We start from the raw sequence: 9,473 nt of genomic DNA on the forward strand, positions 1-9,473 counted from the left end.
ATAAATTGTTAAACCATCTAGGGCAGTAATGAAACATTCATTTGGTCATAGTTAACAAGACAACAAATAAGAGTGTGTGAGCATCAGGGCCTGCTGTTGTCTTTGTGATAATGACTCATGTCTCGTTTAGCAGTGTTGCAGAATTAGCTTTTTTTTATGCCACTCCAAACTGCATGAGAATACAATGAAGAGCGATTGTTAAGGGGGGTATTGGGACAAAACTCAAATGACCAGTTTCCAAGTATTTAAAGGTGCAATAACCTCTCAGGTTTGATCTTTTCCAAGAAAAAAAAAGAGCTAGTGCTTTCCATGACCTAGTTAGCAAAGCAGAAGTTACATAACATTCTCCGTCACGCTATGAATGGTTGACGAAGGTTTGGGGTTGAAAGATTACTCAACCATAATGCTTAATCTGCAGGTTATGACAGAACGAGAGGCACAGAGGGAAGGAGAGGTTTCAAAGCAGCTATGAAAAAAAAAAAAAGTCTTGGCTAGAACCTGACTGTGCTTGAGTATATACGCATGAAAGCATTCACACACATATGTAGATTTTGCAGGTTGGAATGTGACTATTGTCTCGGCATGATTTATCCAATCTTGACTGCTGATTGCTTAAGGTTCAGAAGTTCCAATAGATTTGGCGTGACCAGCAGCCAGTTTGAAAGAAGATTGCTGACCGATACGTCTATTTGTACCTATAGCAAAAAAAACTATTTACACTTTTCACCACCTTTTTTAGGGAGTTTTTAACCAATGCTGGGACCTTGAAATTCCTACCTACCCTCAGATAGCTCTATTTGTCTCTTCTCAACAACCTCTCAGCTATTCATTATTAGCAGTTAAGCCTTAAGGATTTGTCCTTTTGTAACTGTTGCTCAAGTTTCTAACGATAAGGTATCTATCAGTCTCTTATTCACCTTTAGACTACATAATCATTCATGAATTTCTCTAATATATCTCCATCTAGGTTTGAACTTTATCTCTAAAGTGTCAGGGGTGTGTGTGTGTGTGTGTGTGTGTGTGTGTGTGTGTGTGTGTGTGTGTGTGTGTGTGTGTGTGTGTGTGTGTGTGTGTGTGTGTGTGTGTGTGTGTGTGTGTGTGTGTGTGCACAGGGCTCAGGATCAGGTGACTTTGGTAAAGAGAGTTTTGACAGCAGCAGCAGCTTTGTGGTTGATCATTAACAGTTCCTGCTAAAGATGGTGGTGATGTTAGACTGTTGTTAAGTGAATGAACTGTTGCAGTGGTTGAATAATGAGGTTGAGATGTTGTTAAACCATATTAACAAACATGGTTTATAGTGAAATGAATAATTTTTTACATATTGATCATTAAGTTAGTTTGACGGAGAACAAAACAAATCAAACCGCAGCTCTACAGTATTTTGTCAGGTCAGGGCTTTGGAGTCTGGTGAACTTTAACCACTGTGGTCTGAAAAAAACATGCTTTGACGTTATTATTTGCGAACACACAAACACACTCTGATCCACTTCGTTTTGTCTTTGCTGTTTACACTTTTCGGTCATTGTCCATCTCCATAGCAACACATCCTGCCATTGGTCCAAGGGGGAACAAGACACAATGCACTGTGGTGGCCAAAGCTGAAATCAAGTCATTACAAAAATCTAAACCAGTGTCCCGTATATACTTTATTTAAAGCAGCTCAACCAGTATATTTAACATTATTCAATTACATTTTTGTTTTAAAACTTCAGCAGGAACTTTTCAGTTGGACTGCTACTTGGAGAGGTCCCAGTTCACCTCCTAGGCCCTGCTGTGGTGCCCTTGAGCAAGGCACCGGACACCTCCAATCCCCCCTCCCCATTGCTCCCTGGGCGCTGCACAATAGCTGCCCACTGCTCCTAGTACTAGGATGGGTTAAATGCAGAGGACCAATTTCACTGTGTGTGCTCTGCTGTGTGCATGTATGTGACTAGAGAGGGTTTCATCCTCCGATTCTATCTACACACACACACAGCATATAATTTCCATGGTGGTGTAGACAGGACACAAATGCATATGCCTCAATATGGTAGTGGAGGATAATGTGGTGTGATAAGTTTCTTTTGCACCCACAATGTGTAGGCCTTGTTTTTGTGTCTGTATACATAATATTTTTGGTTAATTATTCCCCTGCAAAAGGTTGCATGCTTTGTTAATAATGTATTTGGGTTGGTATTCCATTGAAATGACCTTAGTACAAAAGTAAAACGGAAGATGTATACTGGCCACAATCTTAGAAAAGGGGAAATTGTTGCAATGTGTTTTGGAAAAAAATGATCACCTCACCTTTTTAAAAACTCACTTTGATAAAGGAACTTCCAAAGTATAGACCAGCACGCCTTTGTTTAAACCTATTATCAAGCCCTGTGGAAAAGATCCGCACTAATTCTTACATGATTACACTTTACCGTGGTGAACAAATTATCAGGGATGAATGCAGTTCACAAATTGTGAAAAATGTGCTTATTTTAATTTGGGCAGTAACAGCTGTGGAATGAATGTCACCAGTATCCCCTATCACACAATCCTGTGGTTGGACCACCATATGTTCTCACAACCAAAGAACCACACCAGAGTTTGTGTGGAGAAAAGCCAATGACTGTGTTGAAACCAAGCCAAATTAACCAGAACCAACGGGTTACATTTTGAGAGTTCATTTAACCAGGCCAGACAGCTTAGGTATAAAACCCAGACATATATGTTTGTCATTTTAAGAATAAGATACAGTCATAAAAGTTATTAAGAAGCAACCCTAGAATAGCATTTTATATAGAAAACAAATCTCTCCCTTAGGATGTGAAGTTCTTTAAAGTTCACATCCTATCTGAAAATTCCTGCCCTCAGATTGAACAGATTTGAAATCATTTGTATTCTTCTAAAAAACCTGCACTGTCCAGACCTGTTAACGCAAATGTCTTTTGTTACGTCATCTGCTTAAAATCACAACCATAATACTCCACTTTGATGTTTCAAACACATTTTAGACAGAGGCAACAAGTTTCTCAATGTCTGAATTCTCTTTTGTTTGTGTCTGTTTCTCAGACATCATTACTGTGGCAAATATTTTGCTCTATTTCCATATTGTTACACAGAATCCAGTGCTTTGGCAGCATGTGCAGGGTGGTGGCTGTGGTTGAGGGTTGCTCAACACAAGATCACACTGGGAGTGTAGAGGGGAAATTGCAACAGTGGGTTTTCATGAACTTCTGCTTAACTTGTAAACGAGCCTTACACAATCCCATGTCCATAAAAGTTCCTCTCCTTTGGCTTTGAGCATTGGCAATTCAGCTCAGGAAACAGAGGGCAATCAATCAATTGGTTGAGAGCTGGAGATGACACCAGCTGGAAATTTCCAGTGAAAAGAGAACACTATGAGTAATCCCATTGCTTTTTCTACAGGTTGTGTTGTACATAGCATCATGTAAATAGTTTAACTGTTGACTGGTTGAATGTGTTACATAAAATATGTCAGATATGACGGTGAAAACATGTTTTGCATTCGTTGGTGATAAAGTGCCAGTGTTTTTTGTCAGCCCTTTTGACAATATTATACCTCATTATATACGTTTATAAATCTAGATACAGTATTTGGGATTTCCCCTCATTAATCCCTATTGTTTTACTCAAGAACCGATGGATAAGTTGGATGACTTATCAGTCAATGACCAAAGTGGAGTCATCCTAATTCTGTGGCCAGGTAGACTACTTCAGGCGTTAACCACATGTGAATTGCGACCCAGGTGGTTACACAGACATTTTTTTCTGTGTTTTTTTTCCAAGATCACTAAATTGCATGATAATCTTGCAATGATGCTGCCTCACAGGGATTTGGATCAGTAATAATGTTAAGTGAGGGCTGCTTTCTTTAAGAAACTGTACATTGTACATACAACTGTACATACAAAATTGTGTACATTTGACCAAGATCTAGATTTATTTTAGTGTCACTGACATTTAATCAATTTTAATGTGGCATTGACTGGTTCTCCCATTTCATTTTGTAGTAACTTTTGTTACTGGTCAACCTTACCACAGTCCGTCTGGCCTAAATACTAGGTTTTGGAAATATCAAGTGTCTGCATTGTCCATATTATTTTAAATTTCTCAATCAATCATTTTTTTGCATGTGAACACTGGTACCTCAACTGGACCCTTTATTGTGTTGGACCTGACATTCAATGTGTACTGCAGGACTTTATTGAAACATATGTTTTCTGTCACATCCTATTTGTAATTGTTTGATCGAAAAGTATTTTTACACTAATTTGCAGTATCTTTTACCTGATAATTAGAAAGCAGTGTGATCATGTGTATGTGGCCCTAGACTTGAGTTGATCCAAATGCTGTAGTCTATTGTATACACAACAAAGATACAGTATGTCATAAAACACAGAAGAGGGAGGCTCTTAGTTCCACATCCATGCTTCTTTCGGTTTCTGTGTTTATAACCTCTAACAGAAAACAAGGTATGTAATAGCAAGTGTTGTATGTATTTAAAAAGACAGAGATATTCTGAACTATCAGAAGTTAATGAGTCTTATGGATATAATACTAGTTTGAAGTTTGAAGCTGACATACATATTTTGTTCATATTTACTATTAGGTTTTCATGCAAAATAGGTTCATTTAAAATAATGAATCTTCAGCCATTTATTGAAAAGTGGCGTAAAAGAAGTTCCTTAGTAGGTTGAACATTTATTTATTTAAAGTGTTTGTGCAACTATTTACTGCTTACGAGATAGGGCCAATTTTGTTGACTGTACAAGCATCAATTCAATTGCTGTTAGCATTGATAACATCCCATATTTAGGGAAAAGGATAACTCAAACTTTACACCTAATTATCCTTAAAAAACCCTCAAAAGGTACTAAACTGTTTATGTGAAGATGCACATTATAATTATTGAATAATCCTTTAGGTATGTAACTGGCTTATATATATATTTGCGAGCAAAATCAGCTTTCTGAATAACACATTGGAGTCAAAAATAGCATACATTCATTTCTTTATTCAGAAATAGTTTTGTCTCTTTCAGGCAATTAAAAATATAAGGTTTTATTTTTTTTACTGCTTTTTTCTCACATTGGTATTTCACAGCAATGAAATATTTCTCCATAAATAAGTACAAAATACATTTTTTTTCTTTAGACACAAATAAATATCATAATAAATATATTAGTTTAAGTTAAACAACACAAGGATACCAATAACCAAAAGGAATACTGTGGTTTTAAAGTCCCTGAACCAGGTTGTCAAATAAACGGGACAATTAATGATGGGGTGCAATTTACAAACTAGAAAAGATAACAGAATTTTTTACATAATAAATCTTGTAAAGTACGTCAGTATACAGATATTTAAATCTAAACTCTGACATACATTTTGCTGGTATTACACTTTGATCTTTCAGCATTCTGCAACTTATACATGCTTGCACCCCAGGTCTCAGGAAAATGACATGGTTACATGCATACACCCACAACCACACACACACACACACACACACACACACACACACACACACACACACACACACACACACACACACACACACACACACACACACTTTACACACACACAGCAGAATGAAGTATGAAGCTTTGGTTGAATGCTACTGGGAGACTTGACAGTTTCTCCCATTTGGATTAGCTGTAAAGTGCATATCACAGATAAAATGGCATCAATGACACATGTCAGGTCTCACTGATTAAGGCTACTGAATCAAACATACTGTTTTTGGCACCAAGAGTAAATAGCCTATGAGGCAGGGAGAATCTTTAAGGCGTAGTAATTAATTATTCACTAAAGATAAGCCGTTTTGATCACTACAGATTTAAGTACAAACCAGAATATTTACTGCCATTGTCAAGACCTGCAGAGGAGTTCATTTTTATGGAAGACCACATACATAGGTCGAATAAGCTACATAATATTTTTAAGTATAAAAATAGTCTTGATAACATTTGGGTACTAAAATCATCTCATCATGTGTAGTTTTCCCAAGTCAAGTTCCATTTTAACTTAATTAAGAACTTTAAGTGTTATTGTTTCAAAAATTGACTTGTCCTGATCAGATCTGGCTCTGCAGAAAGTTCAGATAAATAAGCGCTGTTAACAGTTGTCTGCAGCTCCTTCCCTTTTTCATCCCTTTAGTCGGACAGGGACAGACGCTCAAACACAGTGAGCCTCTTACTGGCTGCGTCTAATGTTGGAGACTCGGTTCCACTGGAACCTCCACTGCTGCTGCTGTAGCTGTCCTCCAGGGAGTCCTCGGAGGAAAAACGCTGGAGGCCAGCAGGCTTCATGAATCCTGATTGGCCTCCAGGACCAGAAAACGGCATATCCTGCTTGTGCCCATCCTCAATGCTGTTGAAGACTCTGTTGTTGTTGCCATTAAAGTTATTTCCATGGCCACACACACAGCGTGATGCCTTTGGCTCCATGATGACAGGAATGTTGTGGATGTCTCCGGTGCTGGCACGGGTCTGATGGTTGCCAAACTGGAATGCTGTTGGCTCCCGCTGCAAGGAGTCACCAAACACTGGGGAGAGGAGGTCAGCGGGAGGTGGGGAAACAGACGGAGCACGGCTGAAGCCCAGATTAGGATCATTGAAGGATGAGAGGAATGATGAAGGAGGAGAGCTGCGTGAAGGGCCCAGGAACCCAGCAAAGCTGACACTTTGGCGCAGCTGGTGGCGTGGATTCTGACCACCAGAAGTTGGTTGCTGTTCATTCTGGAATTTGGATGTTAACGGACCTCCACTGATTTTGTCCTCATGGATAAAGTGGCAGCGTGAGCCGTAGGGGCAGTAACCGAAGTTGTAGAAGGTTCTGCAGGGCTCTGTCTTGTACTTGGGGTGGCGGAACAGTCCACGCAGCTCTGCCTCACCATGGGCAAACTGGCACTTAGTGCCATACTTGCAGCAGCCAGTCTCCTGGAAGCCACGGCACAGCTCCGTCTTGTAACGATTAGGGGCCACCATTTGTTGAACCTGGGGTTGGAGGTTGGATGAGGGAGGAAATCCGGGCGGTGGAGCCACAGTGGTAGCAGAGGGAAAAGTGTCCAGGTTAGACAGCTTTCTGTAGGAGGAGAGCAGGCTGCTGCTGGACTCGGTCAGGCTCATGGAGCGGTCAGGCCTGAAGGGGGGCTGTTTCGGATTGGATTCAGGGCCCTGGCTCCAGATGTTGGAGGACCAGAAAGGGCTGCCGTTGTCGTTATGGTTAACATGCTCGGTGCTCAAGCTGTGGCTCGAGGAGGGAGGAGGGGAGGGGGGAGAGAAGAAGGAGGCTGACCGGTGCAGCCGACTCTGACCCGGGGCTTTGATTTGAGATTGTTTCGGAAGCAAGGCTTCATCCAGGGCCAGTTTCATAAGGTTCTGTTACAGAAGATTGACATAGTAACTATACAGGCCTTTATTACTCATTTTAAAGCAATATATCGTACTATCATTTTTCATTTTAAAGCAATATATCATACTATCATTTTTCAGTGTTAACCTATTTCCTACAAAACCGTCTATTTAGAGTATTTATTTCAAGAAAAGATAACTTAATCCGGAATTAAATTATATTTAGGATTTCTTTTTGTTTCTTAAAGAAAGTAGACAACAGAACAAAAACATAAAGTCACTAAAATAAACTGTACATCAGTAAACGTTTCATCTGCCAATTTCATTACAAAATACAAATAAAACGTAGATAATTTCAGTTTTTGACAATTTATTTTTTCTGTTCCTCATGAATACTCAGAGTGGAGGTTTGAAACTTAAGAAACAAACACACTTGTCTCTCCTATCTTAAATATTTATTCAAACTGAAGAAATTCTCTGTGACTAAGCTTGGTTCAAAAGGAATTCACTGTCAAATCAGTGATTCACGGAGGACTACACATGCCCAAGAATAAACAAACACTTGTGGAGAGGAGTTACAGAGCTGACTGTCCAACTTTTTCCAAAACAAAATTCCTAACCTTCGACTCACCTTCGTTAAGATGTCAATCATTTCGGACATGCTGTATCCCTTTGGCCGAAAAGAAGAAGATTCAGCTGTGATCCAGGATTGACGGTTTGATACCTGTGTCAAGACTTTAGTCAAGTTAGATTTGTGCTCTGGCTTTATTTGCCTCAGAAAACCCCTCCCCCAGAACTAGGAGGAGTTTCCACTGCTATGTTCCCGGATGACCATCCCTCCGCCTCAAGTTTCAGTGAGCTCAGAGGGCGGGTGCTAAAACAACAAAAAAAAAAAAGAAAGAAAGAAAACTGTATTTTTAGCTATAGCTGTGTGAAATGCTTCAGTTTTGTAGGCTTGTGAAAGCAAAGTGGCTTATTTACATAGCTCTCATGCATGCTCTCCAGCTAGGCCTATAGCACACACTTGTTTTTCCTATGTTTATTCTTAATCTGTATGTTCATTTAGAGATTTCCTGCAGAGTCATACATTATTCCAGCTGTGTGAAATGTTTCTGAATCTGAAGCCCCTAGTTGTTGGAGGCAAATAAGGCTGTTTGTTTAAACCAGTACACTGTGTCATTCCACATCAACAAGTTAAGCTGGCTTTTCCGTAGCAAACATTTGAACACTCATATACAGGCATATATTTACAGTATATACATTCCTATGACTAATGGTGGGTTTTCAGGAAGTGTAATAAATCATCTTGTCCCTGATCACGTACTGTACATTTTCTTAGCATTGTTACCCGCAGAGGGAATCACTGAACCCTATTGTTTGACGGAAATCATGCACCTATATTTCCTCTTATTTACTTTGGTTTCGGTTGTGATTGGGGCATCAAATAGTCAACCAAAGCACTGAAAAAGTCCAACAGTTATCAGAACTCAACCAACAGGAGTATTGATTAGCAGAAATCAGAAACCTTTGGGCTGAAAATAAGATAGACGTGAGTAAAAATAAACACCAGGCCCAAACAATCTAAAGAGAATCATCCCTCATCTGCTGTTTTTACGTCAGAAATAACATGATCTTCTAGCATTCCTTCGACCATCATTTCAATACTTTGTTTTTTAACCATGCCAAGGAAGAATATGTATGGCTCACAGCACACCATATTCAACTTGTCTGATGTTATTACCAGAAGTTTATGTCAGTGTGTTTTAGTTTCTAAAAGTAGATCTAGTTTCTATGGTGAGTGTTGCGGCAGTCTTTTTGTTTTCTTTCTCATAGGACTTCAGAGAAGCGAGCAGCTGAACACCATATTACAGTAAAAAGTGTGTTGTTTTGTAAGGTACTATTTAATACACACATTCAAGGTCATTTCCTCGATAAACACATCACAAAGGCTGTGTTCATACAGAGCCCCCTGACTTTCATATCTAAACTCTGATATTGTGGCCTATAAATATACGCTTATAGCACAATAAATCAATTATACAGCTTGAAATAGCTTTATAATCTGAGCAGAGCTATTGACTCGCTTGGCTTTGTGTTTCATTCATGAAATCAGAATTTGATAAA

At 39.2% G+C, this 9,473-nt stretch overlaps 1 protein-coding gene across 1 annotated transcript; it reads right to left on the reverse strand.

Moving 5' to 3' along the window:
• Nucleotides 1–4,988: 4,988 nt before the first annotated feature.
• zgc:162730 (uncharacterized protein LOC564559 homolog) lies at nucleotides 4,989–8,234 on the reverse strand. The gene is made up of 2 exons (XM_063906557.1): nucleotides 7,981–8,234; nucleotides 4,989–7,376 (listed from the first exon to the last, which is right to left on the reverse strand). The coding sequence occupies exons 1-2, from the start codon at nucleotides 8,008–8,010 to the stop codon at nucleotides 6,150–6,152; spliced, it is 1,257 nt and encodes a 418-aa protein (XP_063762627.1). The 5' UTR covers nucleotides 8,011–8,234; the 3' UTR covers nucleotides 4,989–6,149.
• Between the last annotated feature and the right edge of the window lie 1,239 nt (nucleotides 8,235–9,473).

Source organism: Eleginops maclovinus, chromosome 18, assembly GCF_036324505.1.
Source record: "Eleginops maclovinus isolate JMC-PN-2008 ecotype Puerto Natales chromosome 18, JC_Emac_rtc_rv5, whole genome shotgun sequence".
In the NCBI taxonomy this organism is placed as follows: Eukaryota; Metazoa; Chordata; class Actinopteri; order Perciformes; family Eleginopidae; genus Eleginops; species Eleginops maclovinus.